Below are 22,969 nucleotides of genomic sequence, written 5' to 3' on the forward strand. Positions count from 1 at the left end.
TACAGGCGCTTTGCTGGAAAGGCTCTAACAATGCTGGAATTCTGTATTCAGCATAACACAGTTCTGCAGGAGTTAAGAATAAGTGACATAAATGCCTTTGTAGTTACAGAAACGCACACAAAAATAATCAAGTCAAAAACCAGAACCTTCGGACTTAAAAGAACAGACTGACTTCTTGTTTAATTTTTTTTTTACTTTTTTTATTTGGGAAAAGTGCTTCTTACAAAAGGCAGCTGCAAAACAATACGTTATAGACCTCAGAACAATTTCTCATTCCATTTAAAAGTGAAAGGAGAGGCAGTCTAGGGGACAAGAGCAGCAGGAGAACAGATCACGGGGCATCCACAAGTCAATAAAAAACAGCAATAATGTAATGCAAGGTTAAAATTCCTGTGCTGGGGCTTTGGTGGCAAAGTAATTTCTCAATGCAAATTACAGCCAGAAACTGCACGACTGCCTTTGTAAGCAGTAACTCACATAAACTGAACAGCTTTACCAGGCAACCTGCCCAACTCAGCTGCAGAGAGGCACAAGTACCTCAAAGCAGCTGGGAGGCACAGCGAGTTTCTAGCAAAGCTCACGGCTTAAGTGTTTACATGAAGTTCTAAAACTTACAGAGCGATAAAGCTAAAGGGTCCTCTCTGGTGTTCCTCTGACCCCACCTTGGCTAACCGGATTTCTGCTCCTGGACAACCCTAATCATACACATGAAAGAGAGCTGGTGTATTAGGGAGTGCCATCTATCAAGTTAAGCGATAATCAGGATCGTTTCCCAGTCTGGGCTGAGACCACTAGACCAGTTTCATGTCCAATTGGAGGCAAGACTTCATGCACCAAGAGGGGGTGAAAGATGGTTTTGTTATTTTTAACTTACACAGAGTCTCCCCATCCTTGAGGTCCAACTCTACATTTATCTGTATATACACATAGAGAGTTCTCCTTTCACAAAGACATTTTCCTTTCATGCTAAACACAGTAAAAATCCAGAACGTTCACACCTGGTTCTGGTTACACAGTAGTAATAGTAATGTGCAAGTAAACAGAGACCAAAAGTCACAAATGAAGACGTGTACATGAGGGGGCTGGAACGGAGCTGATTCCAGAAAGAATATTTGTATCTGGCCTGAAATCAGAAATATTGGTACAAAGACAGAATAAAGGCCATCAGCCAATTTACATCCCCACTGCATGGCCACTGCTCATTTTTGTATCTGGGCTCTTCAAAATGAGTGTGGAAGTCCTGTAAACACTTTAACCCTGGAACTGGGTGAACTCTGTTGGGTACACAGATGAAGCAACAAACCTAAGCTAACTGTTTGACAGTTAAATTCATTTTTACAAAAACTAACATTTTAAAGATTTATTTATTGTTATTTGTTGAAACAGAGGAAAAACAACACTCCTGGGGTGGGAAAGGAGGGGAAGGGAAGAGACAGACCCTGGGTAAAAGTTATTACAACAGCACCTGGAATTGATCGGCCTGCCTAGGAGAAACACAGGCACTGCCACAACACCACAGGTAATAGCTACTGCCTGAAGCCAAGACAACAGTCCACACTCCACTGACAGGTGCTATAGATCCAAATCATAATAATCTTCCAGCTCATCATGAAATAAGTCCCACTCATCCTCAGAATCCGTTAGCTCATCATCACCTCCGGCTGCCAACAGCATAAGCAACATCTCACCAAGCTCAAAGGTCACCACCTCATCCTCGTCAGTTTCAAAGGGATCACCGTTCTCTCGCTCCTCGATGAACTCCCAGAAGCGATTCCTCCGCTGCGCCTGCAAATGGAACACAAGGATTTCCCAGGTGACCCAGTGGTACGAACCAGGAGCCTTTCCAGAGGCTGACATGCCCCTGGGTGTACTTTCTGACATGCAAGAAATCACATTTCTCTTTCAGGGAGATACTGACCTCCAGCAGAATTAACCCTTACACACACCCCTATTACTGCTACCCAACATTTTTACTTCAGTATGTTGTAAGAAAGTTTTTTAAATTTAGTCTTTCCATCTTGGCCTCCAGCATTCACAAACTTTAGAGCACCGCTTCCTTCAAATTCACCATTACAGAGGTCTATCAGAAGTGGAAAAAAGAAAAGTCAGTATTTCCCTATCCTCTTCTCAAGGCAGAAGACATAATGCACACCCCTCCTGTGCTTTCTGTCTATTGAAGGGACAATTAATCATCAGCACTAACCCGATATCTACTTGAGGTTCCTACTTTGGGTCTTTGTGGCTCCTCTTGGCGGCCATCAGGATATTCGTGCTTGTAAAAACAGTTCCCTCCAAATGGACAGCTCCCACGGCCTTCATCAAAATACCTGCATGGCTTGTTGCTGGAAAGGAAAATATTGCAACCCTTACTGACAGCACACCCCAATCAGACTTCAGAACTGCATCTACCTGCAGTCCACAAGGATCTCGGGTACCAGGAGCAGGAGACATTTTGTGAGTGAAAGACCTACATGCAGAAATGATTCATTACACTACGTGTGGACTGATGCATGCAGAGGGACACCAGTGGTGTGCAGTGCACAAGCTTGGACTGCCTTATGGCTACACTACCAGTGTTTTGTGTAGAGAAGGGGAAGCCTGAGGTGAAAGAACACAGGAATAGCTTTGGGAATGCGTGCATGCTTCTGTGGGCTGACAGGCAGAGAAGTGCTTCACACCTGGTGGTGGAAAGGAGGTGTGAAAAGGGGGTTTACATTAACACCCTTCTTTTCCACGTGTGCCTTTATCTCTGCAGTGTCAATTTGATAAAAGGCTGCATCGCTCATACCTCATTGCCTCCTTGTATTTCTGAATGAGTTTCTGCTTCTCTTCCTTCTCCTCCACCCAGTACTCACTTGGAATGACAAAGTTAGACGTGATCCGGCATTCTGGGCAGGACCTGGGAAACGAACAGACTGTGCTGCAAAATTCCACATGACAGGGCGCTCTCTCTCCTATATAACAAGCCACGGCATATATCCATCTTTAAAGAGGTACTGTACTCATATACTTGTTGTACAACCTTTTCAATCCAGACTCTCTTATAAGTGAAGACAACCTAAATTCTCTTCAAGAACTCAATGGCAATGGCAGCTGGTCAGCTTGTCTCAGAAAAGCTTGAAAAAACACTTCACACAGACTCCTTTTTCTTTAGAATTAAATAAATTTATTTTTGTATTTTCCCTATATTTATTTGATTGGAACTTGGTATTTTCTAGAACAGCCTTAAATGGAGAAATGTTTTGCCAACTGAATAATGCTCTAAGGCAGTAATGAATTAAGCAGCGTACATTCTGAACTGGTTAATCTGTTTCCAGATTCCTGCCTGGGTGTCCAAGACATAAACAGTAACCATTGGACAACATGCTACTAAATAAACAACAGTTATTTACTACCATTGAGTTTTGCAAACTTAACCCGGTATTAACCAAATCAGAGTGTAAATGTTATCCCTAACAATTTTCTCACTCCTAAACTAAAAGTTAGTATGCATTAAATGCAGCCTCTGTGCAGTCTGCATAGGGAAGTCTGTTGCAAGTTGTCACAAGTTACTAAGTTCTTCCACAGTAACAAAGCACAATCGAAATGGGAAAGTGCCTCACTTTATAATCTTGCTCTCAAACTGTTTAGCACTCCTCCACTTGCGGATGCACTTGAGACAGTAAGTGTGGCTGCAGTTGGAGAGGATCCCAAAGCGGCGCTCGCTAGGATTAGCTTTCTCATACACCACCTCCATGCAGATCCCGCACACCATGTCTTTGCTACGCTGGACGGCAAAGGAAAGCTCCATGTCCTTCTCGTGAGCTTCAATGCAAGACTGAAAAGGAGACACAAAGAAAACAACTACAGAGATGACTGGTCATCTGGTGAGGTCTAAGCAGGTTTTTAAACTCAGTTTGCTGTTTTGCAAAATGCATGAAATGTGATTAAGCTGAAAAAAATCTTCATCCTCAAAAAAAATTTGTTCAAGTACTGGTGAACAATCAATTCAGAGTTCAAATTCCTTCCTTCAGACACTGCTTTTAAACATGAAAAGGCACTTTAAAAGACCATTCACTTTGACTAGGCAAAGAACAAAGCTCCAGTATCTTTAAGCAGACAGCTCTTCCAACACAGATAAGGAAATCCAGCTGCTTTTGAGTATGGCCCTGGCAGGAAACAGTCTAGTTTACAACCGGAATTTCATTCACTGCCTAACCTGCACACACCTTCAAATAAAAGGGAATTAGTAACAAGTGATTGAGGGAAGCTAGAAAGCAATAACTTACAGCTGTTAACAGCAGACAGTTGTTTGCTTACCTTTATGTGCTGAGATCTCTGTGCTGCATCAATGGGATGCAAGACCTGCAGGCCACACATATCACACACGTCCCCGTGGATGTACACACAGTTTTCTCCATAACGGCATTCTCCTAGCGCAGCATAGGGACACAGCTCCTTCTTCATCTCCACATCTGCCTGCTGCTTCTCGTATTCTTCTTCAATCACCATTTCCTGCAAGGGTGCTTCAGCACAGAAAGGAGCAGCTGGGAACAGAATTAAGAACAGTAAGCAGCACATTCAGATTTTGAGCACCATGAGTAAGAACACTCAGGGTTACCCAAACAGAATAACAGAAATAACCTAGGTTCACTTCAGTCCAAGTTCACACACCCTCAATCTGAACTAAATTATTTTCCCCACTCAATTAATTTCAAGACTAATTTTTTCATCCTTCAACCCGGACAAGATTAAAGCTATCAAAGTTTCAGTGGTCTGGGAAGATCCATTTACAGGCTAAGTCCACGTAGAAAAATTGCACAATCATCAGCAGCTTAATACAGACTCTGGTTCAGCAACCATTAAATAAGGCTACAAATCTCTCTGCTTTTAGAATCAATTTCACTTTACTTAAAATTTTCACGTCAGCTAAAGCTAACAGTTTTTTTTCCCCAGAAATCACACAGCTGAAATAATAAAGATGTATCCAGCATAAGAAAATGCTAGTATGGCAATACCACATCAGCAATTTTTTATGTGCAGGCTAATTAGCACACTGTTCTTTAGCCTGAACAAACTTTCATTTCTGGACTCCCATGCATCTCTAGGATTGATAGAGAAGTGGTGCCCACATCTCTCAAACTAACTCCATTCTACATATTTGCAAAAAAAAAATTGTCCTAAACAGATATCTGGTCAATTAGCCAGACCCATGAAATTGAAATTCAGGCTATTATCACTGCATTCTAAGCTGGCTATCAGTTCTGCAAAATCCTAAGTAAATTCCCTCACCTAACCTTAAACTGAACTGAAATCTGTATCTTTTCTCTTCCCCTTTTAGATAGCTACTGCTGAACACTCCTTCCTGTACCTCAAACACATGCTTGCCTGCCTCACCACAAGTCAGCCTTCTGAAATTGTTACATAAGGAGGATGATGACTGAATTAGAAGACAAAAGCAGTCAGTGAGAAACTGAAGTTGTAATAAACATAAAGCATTACTATATTCAGAGTAAACACCAGGAAGAACAGCAGCTGGAGTTAATTTACATAACCAGAAGCTGTTACAAGAGTAGCAACTCATCTATACTATAAGAAAGTGTAACTTTTAGAAGCTGTTCAAGCACTAGATTTGCAGAAGCAAGCAAAAACTACCAAAGGCATACTTGGATCAGTTAAAATGAAGGACAGACTCCCCAAAATTTATCAGAGGCTGCACACTCACACAGTTTCATCCCCACAGAGCAAAGACATAACAACAGGCATGTATCAGTCTGTTAGTCTTAGGAAAAAGAAAAAGAAAATGCATGTCCCGGTGACTTAAGTTTTGAGGAATAAGCAAATATTGAAGATTAGTGTAGAAAAATATTAGCTCTCAAGATAAGATCAAGTCTCCTTCTTGAATCATCTCAGACTGTAGTGGTCACTCAGTGATGCTGGAGAAGTCGGTTAGAAACATACTTCTCAAAGCAAGTGAGTAACTGAGTAACAAGTCACCTGGCAATCTGTTCATCTTCAGTCTGAGATTCCCAAACAAAGTTATGTTCATTAGCTCTTCTTCCCCATGAGTTTTAGTGAACTAGCACCAAGAAAAGTGACAAGAAACCATGTACTAGGCTCTACATTGTCTCCTGAGTAGTTCAGTAGAACATGAAAATATGTACTTAACTTATTGAAATCCCACTTACCCTCCCATTTGAAATTCATGGTCTCCACTTCCATAAGAAGTAACAAAAATCTCAACTACCATTCAGTTTTTAGTCCCTCAACTGTTGCATTTGCCAGTGTTTGCTCAAGTTAATGTTGTCACAGATTTTTTTACCTAGTTGAGGGCCATGAAGATGGTTAGAGGGATGGAACACCTCCCCTATGAGGAAAGGCTCAGAGAGTTGGGGTTGCTCGGCCTGGAGAAGAGAAGGCTCCGGGGTGACCTTACTGCAGCCTTCCAGGACCTGAAGGGGGCCTACAAGAAAGATGAAGAGGGACTTTTTACAAAAGCATGTAGTAATAAGACAAGGGGTAATGATTTCAAACTAAAATTCAACTTTGGAAAAGGGTGGGTTTAGATTAGATACTAAGAAGAAACTCTTTACTGTGAGGCTGGAACAGCATGTATATTTTCTGTATCTTCTGCACTGTAGCAGCCACTTTTACTTCCTCTTTAAAACCACAATTAGAAAAATTCAGAAGACTTCACTGCTCAGCAGTTACAAATCCAACATCCCTCAGAGTAGCATTTGTTCTCTGTGATTGTTTGCTGCTTCCAAATCTCTGCTCACCAGTAGGTGGACTCAATCCCCAGCTTCTCATTGCCCATTTCCCAGTCAACAGGGTTAAATTCATACTAGTGGAAAAACTGGTTTGTTAACTTTGATCCACACACCACCTGCTTGCACTTAGGACACGCTTTGTAGCATTAAACACATTAATCTTTCAGTACCAGGAAACAGACACCAAGTTTATTGTTTCTTATATTTCTGCCTTTCTACTCTTCCTCAATTACTGCAGAACAAGCATGGAAATGTGGCACATCTGTAAAACTAACAAGGGAATACCTGAAGATCATCACTATTTTCTATGCTAGGTCCTGAAGTCGTCTTCAAGATACCAGGTTTAGTCCTGAATCAGAGAATCTTGGTAAAAGGTGAGCATTATAGTCCCAGCTATGCATGGTTAAACTGCCAGCCTTGAATCTTTATATTTTTAAAGAAAATTTTTAAAGAAAATTTTTAAACACACAGGCTTCTAGGGAACCTTGAGAAATAGATTTCATGTTGAAGTTTCCAAGTATCTGTACATTTCTCCAGCAATTTGACAAGAATAATCTGCTTTAGGGCATACACTACAGAACACATTGCACACATTTTTATTTCTGTAGCTTAATAAAGACAGTTGCTTCAGAAAAGTGAAGTTTTTTTAAAGTCACCATGGGAATTACCATCATGTATCACTGTTCAGAAGAGAAACAGATGAGTATGTTTACATCAAGTTTCAAAAGCTATAAAACAGACTTGCAACAAGATTCACAGAAGACAATGTTATTTAACTTAATCTTGCACAAGTTCGCATGAACCCCAGGGAAAAAAAATTGCTTTAGTAATACTAAGTTAACAATGTAGTGACTTAGACTTCAGGAAGAAGCACCAGCTCTTCTCTAAGGACTGTGTGTATTTAAAAGATCTCTGGCTGCTCAAACCAGCAATGAATTGATTCCAGTGGAGGGCCAGCCAGTCATTAATGGGGCTGACTCCCAAGAAAAGGGACTGAATCTTCTCAGATGTGCAAATGACAAGAGACAGAATGCAAGCTGAGGCAGGGAAAAATCCAATTACATACTAGGAAAGAGGCTTTCTTTGTGAAAGAAGTCAAACACTACAAAGGATACCCAGAGGTTATGGCCCTTTGAACATCTGAGGACAGGGATTCAACTAAACAAAGCCCCTGACAACCTTTAAGCAGGAAACAAACTAGATGAAATCCAGAGGTCCTTCCAATCTAAATATTATATTCTGATTAAAATACTTTTAAAAATCCTTTGTCTCAACAAGCACAGAAGCTCTATCTTTCATGACACTAAGGTGGCACATTCACAGGCAGCTGTCAAGTTTTCACTCCTTTGGGATATACTCAAGTTCACATAGTTCACATCTATTATGCAATTCCATAATCAAACTTCTCAACAACATTAGCAAACTGTTTGAGTCACTTGATCATTCCTCTTCACCCTCCTCAAATTGGATGGCAGGAGGCTCCAAGCAGCACCCTGTAACACTGAGCAGGTCATTCTCTTTCCAAATCTGAGCATCTGAGCAGTGCCACGGAGACAGAGCAGTATAATCTGAGCACTGTATGAGATCTTCAAATTCTTCTGGATGCAAGGTGTCCATTTTGAATTCAAACATTTATTTAAGTACTCATAGCCTCCTCATGCCTTAGAGAGACAAATATTAAAAATTATGTTAAAGTGAACACCTTCAGCCTACTTTTCACTTTAATTTGAAGACTGTTCTATTTTGGCAGGAAAAACAGATGAGAAGTAGGCTACTCAAACAGTGTGGTCCCATTTGATGAGTTCCTTCAGTCTCATTCTCATTGTCAGCTGTCACAGTATTAGAAAGTTGAGCTCCAGAAAGCTAACTAGACTAAACATTTTCAGCCTCTGGCCATGGGATTCACTAAAGTAAGCATCAGGCTTCAATTCCTTTTACAGGAATCCATCTCTCCTCTGAAAAACCTTTGAAAGACTGCAAAACCATCACAAACCAAATCAACCAACCCAAAACACAAAGGCAGCAGATGATGTCTCCTGAGTAGCAATATTAATTTTATCACCAGTAATTTCCTCTCCCATCCCATATGCAAACTAAACTTCAAAGGAGATCCTCAAGTCATTCAGAAACATAACAAGAGAAAGCCAGTCATGCAGAGACTGACCTGAAATATACCTGGCTTCAGAATGAAACAGTCAGTCCGACTACCCACACTGGAAAACCCAAGCTCACTTGAACTGATCAATAAATATGAATAGCTGTACTCAAATGCATTAAAATAAATGCACTACACAGAAACTGTTGAGCCATGATGGAAATTCACTGTTATCCCATGATCAGCTTACCACGTCCACAGTATGGCTGCCCAGGGACAAACTCCACTGCATTCACCCAGTCTTCAGCCCCTACTCCTGCTGCTGCCAGATCTGTATTTTCATCTTCTATCTCAGTAATAAATTCTTCAACTGTTTCAGGGAGCGATGCAAACTCTGAGGACACTGATGGATAGATTTCTGCCTCTGGGTTAACATCAGTCACTTCTTCCTGTATTAGTGGCTTGGTATGTTCATATCTAAAAAGTTAAAACACATCATGTCAACTTTCCACAAAAAAATACCTCCAGACAGCAGCACCATGTACTGAAAATGGACTAATGAAGATGTGAACATGCTATTTGGAAGGAAGACCCAGAAATGGCTAGGATGAGAAAGTCATTGATGACCCTTTATAGAGAAATGCTTCCACTTGTGCAATCTGTCAGCATTGTTCAAGAAAACACAAGGTACTCTGAGATTCTGGAGACAAAAGAGCACAATTCTTACACATAGAACAATCTTCAAATATGTTCCAAACAGGTCAGTTACCAATTACACATGTATAGTATTGCTGAATGAGAAAAATTGTTTATCCAGCTTTATAAAGAGAAGACTCAGGACAGTCACTGCTGTCTCCAACTACCTCACAGGAAGCCACAGGAAAGATCAGCCAGAGTCTTCTAAGAGGTGCAGTGATAGGATGACCGTCAGTAGACACTAGTCCAAAATGGGAAGTTACAGTTATGAATATAAGGAAAAAAATTTGCTCTAAGAGTAGTGAACACTAGAATGGGTGCACAATCCTTATGCTTGCAGATATTCAAAGCTGGACAATGCCTCGGGTGACCTGGTAGCAGAGATTCAGAGATTCCCCACCAACATAAATTATTCTTTTCCTGTATCTCAGCATCTTGCCTCAAACAGATTTTACACTGAACTTGAGTACTTATTCTTAACACCTCTTTCAGCTTATTGTGGAAAATGGTCAGAACCCTTTTAACCCTACCATCAACAATAAACAGGAAGACACATTTCCCTCAAAAATCTGTCTTCCAGCAACTAGGAGACTAAATGGGGAAAATAAATGACAAATATTGCAGTCTTAGATATTTGCTGACTAATTTCAAGGAAACAGGAGGAAATTTTTTGAGATGATACAGAAGTTTGAAGTGACTGTGATTCACTTAGCTCGTGTCAGATTAAAAACAAAAGTGTCACAATTCTTGCATATTAAAGAGGTGCTCTTAACCAAATGTAAGCTTGGCAATCCTACTCCTACGAAGCACAAATTTAAAATTCTAGCCTTCAGATCTCTACATCTGTGGCCTCCAAAGTGTGTGCACCATACTAGGTGCCCAAGGCAACCCAATGGGGTGCAGGAAGAAAATACTACAAGTTAGTGGGGTTTTTTCCCCCCTTAAAAATACAATAAATTACTATTATTACTATTAAGATACATGCTGATGGCAGTGTTCTCACAGTCCATACGTCAGAGAGCCACGTGTGCAACGTGTGAGGCACCCTGAAGGTGCCATGAAGGTTCCATCACCCGGTGGGTTGACAGTGGCACCCCCTTGTCTGCTCACTTTCAGCACATTGTGACATACTGAACTTTGCTAGTGCCCACTTAATGGATCAACAGATTATCTGGTCTTGTTTTACCTAAACTAGCCCTAACGAAGTGAACAAGTGGCTTAAAAAGTTGCCTGCAACTGCGGGCTGACAACAGCAATGATAATGCCAGCAAAAGCCAACAAGAAAATGTCAGAGCTAACAGTTCTACTCCTACTACCAGCTCCTCAACAGCCACACTACAAAGCAAAACAATGCCAACCTAATCAGCTCTTGAACTCAGGGGGAGGGGAACCACAGAAGAGATCAATATTACCAAGAAGGCAATCTGAAATATGGATTTACATTGACTATTATTAATGAAGAACCATGCCCTCGGTGTATGCTGTACCTTGAGATATTAGCTACTGAAAGGATGATGCCATCTCAATTAGCAAGGCACTGAAAATCAGAACATCTGGAACACAAAGACAAACCTCCACAGCCATATGCCACTGGACCACTTTTTCTTCCTGCTGTGGTAAAAATAACTCAAATAACTCATGGAAAACAATATGGTGACAAAGTAAAATGCATTCCTTTGTCAGCAAATACGGTTGGGAAACACATAGGAAACACTGCTAGAGTCTGAAGAACAAGCAGTAGAATAAATTGTGCAGAGTGGGAAGTCTGCTGTATGGCAGAAGGAAAAGTACAGATGTTTTTCACGTCTCAGCTTATGATACTTGCTAGATTCCGTTTCAATGTGGACTACTTTTTGTGAGACACCGAAGAAAAGATGCACCAGTAGAGAAACATTCTCAACAAATTACTTCTTTAAAAAAGACAAAAAGATTCACTGGAGGAGATATCTTCTCAATAGTATACAACTACTTTAATAAAAACAATGCTTTATGGAAAAATTGTGCAAGTAAAACCACTGAAGCAGCAGCTGCTCCGACCACAATAAGAGATTGCAGGGTAAGGATACAGGGATAGCACCCCACCAGAAATTCATCACTGCATCATTCACAGGCAAGACATTGTAGCAAAGATGGATCCAGAAACAGCCAAGTGACACTAGAAAATGTCATCAATATAGATCTTTAAGTAGTCAAATGTTTACTGCAGTTATGAGGTGGAGAGCAACCATGAAAATCTTCTGTACCACACAGATGTTTGCTGATTATCTCATGGCAAAGCACTTAAAAATTGTCACGGATGAGTTATGAATGTTTATTTCACAAAGACAAGTGCTGTGAATTTGCTGCCCTTTTCTGTGATGACAAGTCAGTGCCAGCTGTATGCTGCTGAGCAGATATTAAAAAAAAATACCAAAACAACAAACCCAAACCAACCAAACCAAACCACATTCAAACTGTCCCTCCAAGATAAAGTAATTCTACAAACAGATAAGTGCTTTTTGAAGGAAATTTGTGGTATGGAGACAACACTTTGAAAATTAAGTGTTTCCATCATTATGTGATTTTATTGCCGAAAACTATCCAAGTGCGTCAACTGCAAAAAAACCCTTTCATATCTTGCACACTTAAACTTGGAAAATGATTTCTCTAACAAGTTTAAAAATCTTTCAAAATCACAATTCCAGTGTATGTTAGACCCATTTGCTAAAAATATAAAAATGCAACACCTTCCAGGGAATCTGCACTAACAGCTGATTGACATCAAGGAAGATGGAAACTTACCAGCTAAATTTATCACACATTAGTACATGCAGCCAACAATACACTTCCTTTTGGAACTGCATATCTTTGTGAAAGATCTTTTTCAGCTACGACTGCCATTAAAACCAAGGACTGAAATAAACTTAACTTCTAATGAGATCTTCAAATAACCATATCACAAAATGCTACACTGAGATTTTAAATAATAAAAAAGCCCATTGAATCAACATTACTGTCAGTAAAAAAATATTATTACTAATCAGGCTTTTAGTGACAGTAAAAATTGCTTTGGATTGTTTATAAAATATTTATTAAATATTTTTCATTTCACCTTTAATACAACTTTTTTAAAATTCTGGTTTTGGGTTATGTTTTATAGTGTACATAACATTAGTACAGTAGTAGATGCAGATACACACATATAAATTATAAATAAATGTGTATGTTGGTGGGAGCTCAAAAATACTGAACTGATGAAGCGCATGATCCAAAGTTGGAAGACCACTAATCTACACAATCAAAAAACAACACTGGCAGACAGAAGACTACAGAGAGGCATTCTTTGTTACCTTTCTTACGTATAGTAACCCTTCATGAAACATGAAAATGAAGCTAACTATGAGTTACCATATAAAATAATGATGCAAACGTTTAATCACTAATTACAGCTGCAAAAAGACGGAATGTTAAAACTTCTGGTAAGTTTTAATAAAATGAATTATGAAACATTCCTAAGCCCTTGTAAAACTTCGCTCCACTAGGAAAGTATCTGTTTTTCTTCTTCACAATTTCTTTTTTAAGTTGAGGGGTATGGATCAATTCAGAGTATGTTTTCATAAAGCTATTTTGTACGGGCAACTTATATGACAAACTCCAGTTACTTTCTTAAAATGGTAGTTCCAGCATGAGGGTACCAATTCCTCAAGAAACAAGATGAAGAAAATAAATTCTTACCTGTTCAGGCTTTTATGATCACTTAAATAGTGTAACTCATTCTCATCCATTCAGCTAATCTGAAACTAATCTCAGATTTCAATTAATCTACTCATGTTATTAATAAAAAATATGAAAACTCCCTGTGCTGACAACTATCACTTTTATGAAAACCAGTTACCATCTTGCCTTTGCTCATTTTTTTTGCATAGCAAACACTGGTATTTAGCGAGACAAGAGAGTCAGTGAAAAGTTATTTTTAAAAATATCTGAAGTTGACACGGAAAAGGAAAGCACTAACATTTACTGTTTTTCCCTGAGCTCTCTACTCAGGGATTCAGAGTGCAAAGCTTCCTGCAGGATGGCCAGGGCATTTCTTTACCTGCAATGATCTCCATAAGCACAGCATCCTCGCTGGTAATACCTGCACACCATGGCAGACTGACTGGTGGAGAGGTCATGGGAGTAGCGGCAGTTGTCTCCTTCCTTGCAGACTCCATGCATGAAGTATCTGTAAGAGAAGACAATGGTGAGTTAAGGAGAAGCACTGGAGCTGCAAAAATATTTGGATGATCTTATTATTCTATAAATCAAAGTGTGCTGTATTAACAACAGCACTAAAGACTCATGGGATCTTGCCCCAGTATAACCATAAAAATAAGAACATTTGAGGAAAGGTGAAGCCTCAGTTACTCCAGTGAACTGTGCTGCGCATTTAGGGACTTGCTCTTAAAAAAGCCTGGGGAAAAAACACAAACCTGTAAAAGCAAAGTTGTCCTGGGCTGTGACACTAAGAGGAAAGAGTCTTGGACCAAGTAGATTGGCACTAAGTTATACTTGTAGCCCCTGTGTCCTGACACAAGCAAAAACCTTACTGAAACACAACAATGGATGCAAGACTCAAAACCAGACACACCCTAAATCACCCAAGGTTTTAAATCTATTCTGGATTCATAAATAATTCAATCAAATGTGATTTCCTCTCCAAGAATGAAAAACATGTTTGTGATGGATAATTATATCTGACAAAGCACACACATTAGTTCCTGTGATAGGAGCCAAATAAATCAAAGCACCCTGCTTCAATATTGTGCTGCTTGTCTTGAAAAACTCGGACAGCTTCAAAGCTTTTGAGGACAGTTTGATCAATTTTAGCATGTCAAGCAGCGCAAGTTTAATTCAGCACCTTCAATTCATTTATTCAAGAGAATTGTAGAGTGGTTTTCAAGAATTTTTCAATTTTAACCTAGAAGAATAAGCCTCTAGAAATTCAATGCACTGTAACTGTTCAGATTCAGTACATGAAAAATAACAACTGAAAAGTTCAAGTATGCCTTTCCCAATCCACATAAAAGTATTACCAAAGAAAAAAAGGAAAAAAATTCTGTGTAAAAACTGAATCCATAAATGTTTACCAACACTTCAGTTTCGAAAGAAGCCACACTGCCTCCAGATAACAAGCTGCAGACTCTGTACTCACTGGAAATAGGAAGAACTAGTAGACAAGACAATTTGTGAGGAGTTAGGTCTCACACAAAACACTACCTGAGGGAAGGCTGAGAAGCAGATAATACCCATCTAAGCCCACCTTGCTGCTCCATGGGGCAGTCCTGCCCTCCTCCTGTTGTACACTTCCAGCACTTTGCAGAGCCAGCAGAACCAGGCCCTCCAAGCAGCTGAGTGCAGCCTCACAGTCAGCACAAGAGACAGAGATCATCTTTCAGCAGCCACAACTAAGATTAGGACAGCTCTTCACAGAACAGTACATTCAAGTAGATATTCCTGTCCAGGAAAGGTGATAAGATGCTGAACTGCATGCACTTCTACACAGCTATTTAGTCTACTGTATTTTTAAGAAGTCAGATAAAGCCAGTGAACAATGCACTAAATGACATAAATAGAGGTACATCTGCAATCCAGTTTTAGGGAAATATTAAAACCTGAGGTTGAGTGTTTAGAGAGCTGATAACCCTTCATATGCAATACCAGTGGTGTAGTCAACATACCAAGAAAAAAAATAATCTCAACAAGCTTAACAGAACACAAGCTGACACTTCACACTCCAAATCCCCTGTCTGTCCCCTGTAGACAAATTAACCAGGTGAGAAATGTGATCCTATATAAAAAACAAGCAGTACAAGATCCAGATGAGGCTCTGCAGGGTCAGGTGGAGGCACAAACAGCAGGAACAGGGTGTTGCAAAAACAGAACAAGGCCCATCCCTGCAAATATACCACCGGCAATCTCTCCAAAAAAACCACACAAAACCCCCTTAAAGTCACACTCACCCACCCCAGCATAAACCACCTACGAAGACCCATGTTAAAAGGAAAAAACCAACACCCAACCAAAAAAACCACCCGTACTTAACCTCCCCTCTTCCCCAAACAAACAAAAAAGGCCCCCCAAACAAAACCAAAACCAAACCTAACCACCCATGAAGTCATGGAACTAGAATATAACTGGAATTTCTGGCTTGATTGCTTTTAAGAAATGCGAGTCACACCAAAAGGGTAAAAAAAAGACTTCAGATTGCTTAAGATTTGTTCTTTAACAAGTGTTATCTCCACCCTTTGCTTATTTCCACTCAGCATTGCTTCCCCAAGTGCTGGGGCAGCAACCTCACAGCCACCGGCTGGCACAGAGCAGGAAATGGCTGCAATGGAACCTAACATTCCTTTGGCTGCCCCCATGGTTATTTTTAATCTGGATCACTTCACTGCCCAACCACTCTGCACAGCCACTCTGCTCCCTGAGCCAGCCATGTGTTGGGGCACCACTACAGCTGAAATAAGTGACTGACAGAAAGGCTCCTGCCTGAAGTGAGGACATCTGATCGAAACTATTTGGCCAACAAGACTTATAATAGGCCCCAAAATTAGATTCTCCCACTGCATGATAGGGGAAATGAAGCTCCAAACCCCTTTCCTTCCTTCCCAATTTACATCAGAAAATCCTCTGAAAATGCAGATTCTATGTAATTCTGAAAGTTGTCACAATTTTTGATATTGAAATGGTAGGCTATAAAGGGCAAAAAATAAACATGAAATACTCCAGGCTCTAATTCTAATTCATAGGCCTTCAATCCTATGCAGCAAACTCAGCATTATTTGAACAAGAAGGCTGGAGTGGGAGGGGAAAAAATGTATTTCTCTTGGGATTACACTCCAACTTCTTCCACAACCCTCCCCCTCACCAAGAGGTAAGATTCTTACTTTAATATCACAAAGAATCTAACACTTTACATATCAAATTGCAGTGTTTGGCTAAAACACTTTGGCCAAGTCAAAAAAAATAAACAGAGTGCATTATTTTTGGGGTAAGATAATGAAATTTATTTTGGAGAGCATCTTTACTTACACAGAGTATTCAATTTAACCCTACTCAACATCAATACCAGCCTCTTCATTCTGGTTATAGGAAAAAAGCACCCTTAAAACTGAGAAATATATGAGGTATCTGGCTTACACACAGACAAGTAGAAGGACATCTGAAATTTGCATTTGGTCAAGTAGTCAGAGAACACATGTAATTTCATCTGAAAAGATAAAACTAGATCAAGACAAGCATATAATGGGATTTTCTCTGAGCCTCTGTGATGCTGTCATCCAAAAAAGCACTTATTGTGGCAGTGCTCTCTGTCCTTCCAATTCAAATATACAAGTGTAATTTGGTTAAGCTGCTTGGGGAGCCAGACTAGAGAAGTCATCAGGGTCCAAGCCCAGATAATTTCCCCAGTTCAGTTCACTGCACGATTGTAGAAAACATGAGTGCCACCAACACATGGAACAACTAGAAAAAACTAATAACTGCTTGCACTGGCATTTTATCACTGAAAAAGATTCAACATGTGTCTAGTTATGAATGCCTTGATCAAAAGATCATATCCTGATTTTCAGAGGTATTTCTCAATAGGCAAACCCTCCTTCTACAGCTTTGGAAGCTTGCAATGTGTTTCCCTATTCAGATGTATTCTGTTCTTTACTTCAGGTTTCTGCTTTCAGGTAATGCTAATTTGTTTTATCAAACTACTGGTTCAGCTAAATTAGAATTCTACAGCCAACAGCAAACCCCCTTCAAAACCCAAGACACTGCCACGACTGGCAGATGGGGAAGCTCAGGCTAACTTCCATCTGCAGCCATTAGCTTCTTCAGGTGCCATACGGAGACTGAGAATTCCTGGGAAGAAGGCAGCAGGCAGCAGGAAAGAGGCTAAGCATGCTGCTCTAGCACAGCTCCTGGGTGCTCAAACACATCACTTGCCAATGAAATTCTGCTGGAGTTAGTAAAAGGGGGGAAAAAAAAAGTTGATCTTCACAGCATTTAGCTCATTATCCCTTCTCCATAACCTCCTTCAGAAGTTACCAGGGATGCAGACCAGAGCAGCCATGAAAGGGGCAATCCAGGCAGGCTATCAGGAGGTTTGTGCCCCGAACCTCATCCCGGTGCTGCACCGAATTAAGGAGGCCTGACTTTATTGATGCACACTCTTCACATGAAAAGAAACAATTACCTCACCCAGGTTTTCAGGAAGAACAGCTAAGAGACAGCTCTCAAAGTACAGCACTTAGTTGCTATGGGATTTATTTACATTCATTCTAAAGCAAACAAGTGAAATGCAATTTGTTAACATCAACTTGATGACTTTTAATGTCGCATGACATCTGGAAAACACAAGCATGGAACAAACAGTGTAAAGCCTTTGGAAAAAAAAAAAGATTGGCTATATAGCACTGCTCAATAAAACCATGTAGCCATCTGAACTGGAAGGACTGAGGAACTTGGTAAGGACAACCACTTTTTTTATTTCAACCATATCAATAAGAAAAAATTAATAATAACAAGTTCTGAATTAGCTTTGTTCCCCTGCCATTTAATCCAGATTAAAATACTATAAATTTAAACAAAAGACAAGCCTTGAAAACTGCTAAACCACAGAAGTAAAAAAAAAAAAACAACCTTTTTCGTCGTCTCTTAAGGAACATAATTTCCCATATTTCACCCTGAGACTTCTAAACTTTAGCTGCAAGAAAAACAGAAGGGTAACATCAGCAAAAATGTATGTGTAGGAGAAACCAAAGTCCTTCTTCTTAGTCATTGTGTCTCTCACTCTGAGATATTAATCATCCATCCCAAGGATACCACACTGGTATATTAAAACTCATTAACCAACCTATTTATCATATCAGATATTCAAAGGAACAGCAAGAACTTATGATACCAATTTTAAGCCTTTCAGTTTCCATAAAACAGCAGTATTTCTGCACCAGCCATCACATGCTAGCTTCTTACACTGAAGGGACTGTCTCCCAAAAGTTTTTCAGGCAGCATTTACTGTCACCCCTATGATGATTCAACTAAAAATGCCCGTGAACAAAAAAAATTGTGCAGTGTTACTCAAACAGAAACTGCTCTATCTCCCACACTAAAAACCTGCATTTTGAAATTTAGCTTCATCTGTTAAATCTTCCAGCTCATTTATAAAGGTAAACCAAAATTTAATAGTAAGAAATATATCTTCCTAAATATGAATATATCCTATCGAAACCAAAACTAGAAATCCAAAATTTTTATCACAGGTTCCTAGAAGGGCAAGTCAAAATGGCTAATTTCACTTTAAAGCCTGATTAAAGCTATTCTCCCTCGAACTTGAATGGCCCCATAAAAATTAATAAAGCAAGCAATGGGATAACTAGCAAGATTAGGCAAAGAGAACAAAGAATGGAGACATTCATTAGATCCAAGGCCAAGATCCCATTGTTTAATCTCAAATTAAAGCACATTAACCATTACAAAAGAGCAGCTTTAGCTTCTCACTCGACCTGAGTGTTTGCAAATATATTCCCTCGACTCTCTGCACTGCAGGACACTGATGAACTTGACTGCCTCTGTACTATGGCAGTCGCTGTCTTCAATAAATCAATCCTGCATCTATACCTATTCCATTGCTGTCTCACGAATCCAATTTGCCTAATTGAGCCTTTCGATCTTCAGAAATTACGAGGCAAACTCAAATAGAGGGAGCACTGACCTTGTGTCTCACTTAAAGCTGAGCTAAGCACGGTTCCCGGTCATTTCCCCATCACTGGCATCAAACATTAACCCGGGGATTCGCAGGCAAAACGCTCTGCCCGCAGCAGCCCCCCGGGAGCGCTGCTGACCGGAGCTTCCCGAAGGGAAGCAGATAACTGGGCATCAGCCAAAATTGATGTGGAGCAACAGCGAGCAGGGACGCTTTAAACACCGCGGGGCACGCCACACAGACACAGCCAGCGAGCTCCCTGAAAGCCGAGCAGCGGCTCCTCACGCTGCTGCTGCAATCTGCCGGTGAAACAAATGGGGGGAAAAGCAAGCAGGAGAGATACAAAAGAACTCAATCAAGACCTAGAGCCTCTTCTTTCCTAACCAAGGGATGGCCCTTTTTGCTTCCCAGTGACTTAGAATTTATTTGTCCATAAACACGTTAAGTGTAATTTAATTTATTAAATAAATAAATTTTAAAAAATCAGGAGACGCTGGTCGATATTAATCTTGGATTATCATTTGCGTTTATATTAACTAATACAGGTCTACGCTCAAAAAACTGTTTTAAATTCCTTTCTGCCTGCCAACCGACCAGCACTGTAGGTTTAAAAATAGTCCATCTGGCAAGCTTTAAAACACGCAGTACGGCTTGCATAACCCCAGCGAGAAGATTTATCAGAAATATAGTTTAAAGGAAAACACGGATAGGAAATGACGCAGCACACAGAACCTCTATGTGACACAGGCAGGGCCACTTCGCACATTCTGCAACATGTCACGACCTGTTCCTGTTCTCCGCTTTAATAATTAGCTTTCGCTATATCAATCGCTAGTTAATCCCCAATTTTAAATTTCGATTGAAACGCACAACAATTTAAATTACGTCGCGTTTCCTGCTTTGTCGCGCTTTGCGGAACGCGGCTGCAGAACTTCCTTTCACACGGCGTCCTTCGCGCCGAGCACTGCGGGCCTGTTCCCGCACAATAACGAGCGGCCCACGGATCCCGGTGAGGCGGCGGGAACGCTCCCGGCGCGGCGCGGCCGCCGCAGGCGCTAGGCCGCAGGGAACACCCTCGCACGAGGCCGCGGCTGGAGAAAGGCCGCGGGCCGCACCGCCCCCACCGGCGGGCCCGGCTGCCGGCGCCGCGGCCGCGCCACCTCCGCCGGTAGCCCCGCCCGGGGCCGGTCGCACCCGGGGCCGGGGCCGTTCGCCACCCCCGGGGACGCGCGCGGGGCGGGGCCGGCGCGCGCCGCGGGCGGGCGCGCGCGGCGCGTACGTGACCGTGGGGGGAGGGGCGGGGGGGCGGCGGCGGTGAGGGATAAGGCCCCGGGGCGGGGGGGGGGGGCTGGGGGGGGGCAGTGCGGGGAGAAGGGAAGGGAAAGGAAAGGAAAAGAAGGACAAGGAAGGGCGGCCGCGCCCGCCCGCTTCCCTCCCCCTCCCCACCCGCCGCGGACGGCGCGTACCTGCAGGTGACCTGCTTGGTCCAACCGCCTCCCCCAGGCCCCGCGGATGGCGGCGGCACGGCCGCGAAATCGAAGGCGACGGCCGCCGCTCCCGCGGCCGCCGCGGGTGACCCCAGGGCCGCGCCCGCCGCGCCCGCCGTTGTCTCCAGCGCCGCCACCGCCTCCGCCATTACTGTTTATCCCGCAAAGCGGCGGCAGCGCCGGAACTTCCGGGAGCGGATCCTTCCGGCTGCGCGGGGCGGGGCGCGGCCGCGGCTCCGCCCCCCGGCCCAGCGGCGGCTCCCGTTGGCCGAGCGGGACGGGCGCGCGCGAACGCGCCGGGGGCGGGGCCGCGCCGGTGCTGCCCTCGCGCGGCCGCAGGGACCGCGCGGCCGATGCGCGTCCCCGTGGCGCCGCCGAGAGCGCGCCCGGCGCAGCCCCGCGCCCGGGCGTGGGGCCCGGCTCTCCCCGCCGGGATCCGCCGGCGGCGGGAAAGGGCCTTTTCCAGGAGGGAACGACACGGAACGGCGACGTGGCGGGGGGCGGGTAGCAGAACGGGACAGTGGCGCCGTAAAGGCCCAACCCAAAAGTTGGCACTGAGCCACCCGGTGCTGCACTAATGGGGTAAGAAACATCGCGTCCTTCTGCTGTAGTATGTCCCTCACTGCAGATATTCCAGAACCCTCTGGACGCAATGCTGTGTCGTGTGCCCTACGACGGCCCTGCTGGAGCAGGGAGCTTGGGCCCGATGATGGTCCCACCAACCCGACCTAGTCTGTGATTCTGTAATAAATCCTGGTTGTGAAATCCTGCTGTTTGCCTGATCCTCATGGTGCCCTTGGCTTCATACTGCCAAGAACCGTACGCCAAGTACTAAACACATTCCCAAAAGATAGTGACAAGCTGGGGTGCAGGGGCAAAGTGAAGGGAGAACCCTGTCACTGCAGTGTTACTGATATTTTGCCTCTCTCTTTGAAAATATATTAATAAATCAAATGTATCCAGGCCATCAGTCACTCCAGAAAATACTGAAATGAAGCCTGTGCTTTAAACTTAGGCACTAGGACAGTCCCCTAAGATGCTGGACTTTAGGAAGAGCACAGGAAAAAAGAGGTACATCTGTCCTCAGGTTTCCTTGAAGCAATGACTTCAGTGCCCTTGAACAACCTAAGGAATGAGGCAATGGGAATGCTTGCTGGCATTTTCTGGAATATGCAGAATCCCGACCTGGACAAACAGAGCTCTGAATTAAAAGGAGGTGAAATATACCTATCAATTTTAACAAGCTTCAGAACAAGGTACAGGTATGCATAAAACACAAAAATAGGCTTGGAATAGAACTATGAACTCCAACAATCTTGGAATGAATAACTTCTTTGAGTGATTGTACAAGACCAACCTTCATCCAGGACAAGGAGCACCCAAATAAAGACCTTGATCCAGGCTCTCTATGCAGCAGACTCCCTCCTGATATTATCAGCACAGTGATCAATGCCAAATAGCTCATAAATTCAGTTCAACAAATCCCTGTTACAAGAAAGCCAGGATGTTCAATGGAAAACATTGAGAATGTTTTCCGTGGTCCCATGAGAATTGCTAATACTTTTTCAATATCTAAAAGAAGGAACTTATTTACTGCACCTGACTCCATCACAGAACATTTTTCATGCAATGTTCAGCACTGAAATAAAAGTTCAAAAACTGCACCAGATGTGTATGTTCAGTTTTGCATTCTGTTAAAAACAGCTGGAGGAAAAAAACCTTCATATTAGAAAAAGAAATTCAAATACTTTTAAACCATTAAGATAATCTGGGAAGTTATTTTGGATCCATTAGAATGATAATGAAAATCTTCTGATGACAGTAGAAGGATGTCAAGACAGTTAAAGAGGTTAAGTCATTAAAGAGTGGCTTTGTCAGACCTTCATCTTGGTTAGATTGTTGCCCTGACAAGACAGTTCCAGGCACCACAGTTCTCACTAAGGTAAAATAAGTGAATGGTTAAATGTCTTCTGTATGATTCTGCATGTCCCTAGGAGGTGTCCTGGTTATTGGCAGCCTAGAAACAAGCTTCAAAAACAGAGAAACAAATGAGCAAATACCAGCCTAACAACTGTAAATAGACTCTTAGAAGGCAGGTACACAGGAAAAGGAAAATACTGTCTCATGGTGGACATGACAGAGTGACAAAAGTAATGTGCAGTTTCCCATTTCCTTAATGCCTCCAGCAGTGACACCCCTGAGAGAGGAAAGGTTTCAGGGGAGATGC

At 42.2% G+C, this 22,969-nt stretch overlaps 1 protein-coding gene across 3 annotated transcripts; it reads right to left on the bottom strand.

The window, feature by feature from the left end:
• Positions 1 to 208: 208 nt before the first annotated feature.
• MKRN1 (makorin ring finger protein 1) lies at positions 209 to 20,923 on the bottom strand. 3 transcript variants are annotated; one of them, XM_084206910.1, is made up of 9 exons: positions 20,722 to 20,923; positions 13,616 to 13,744; positions 9,095 to 9,321; positions 6,302 to 6,442; positions 4,300 to 4,526; positions 3,603 to 3,817; positions 2,789 to 2,899; positions 2,228 to 2,342; positions 209 to 1,785 (listed from the first exon to the last, which is right to left on the bottom strand). In XM_084206910.1, the coding sequence occupies exons 1-9, from the start codon at positions 20,889 to 20,891 to the stop codon at positions 1,573 to 1,575; spliced, it is 1,548 nt and encodes a 515-aa protein (XP_084063036.1). In that variant the 5' UTR covers positions 20,892 to 20,923; the 3' UTR covers positions 209 to 1,572. The 3 variants fall into 3 exon arrangements, with proteins under 3 accessions (XP_084063036.1, XP_084063035.1, XP_084063037.1); XM_084206909.1 differs by having other exon boundaries at positions 2,204 to 2,342; XM_084206911.1 differs by lacking the exon at positions 209 to 1,785 and adding an exon at positions 1,797 to 2,080 and having other exon boundaries at positions 2,204 to 2,342.
• Positions 20,924 to 22,969: the final 2,046 nt, after the last annotated feature.

The sequence above is a fragment of the Fringilla coelebs genome (genome assembly GCF_963513975.1).
Source record: "Fringilla coelebs genome assembly, chromosome: 5".
NCBI lineage: Eukaryota > Metazoa > Chordata > Aves > Passeriformes > Fringillidae > Fringilla > Fringilla coelebs.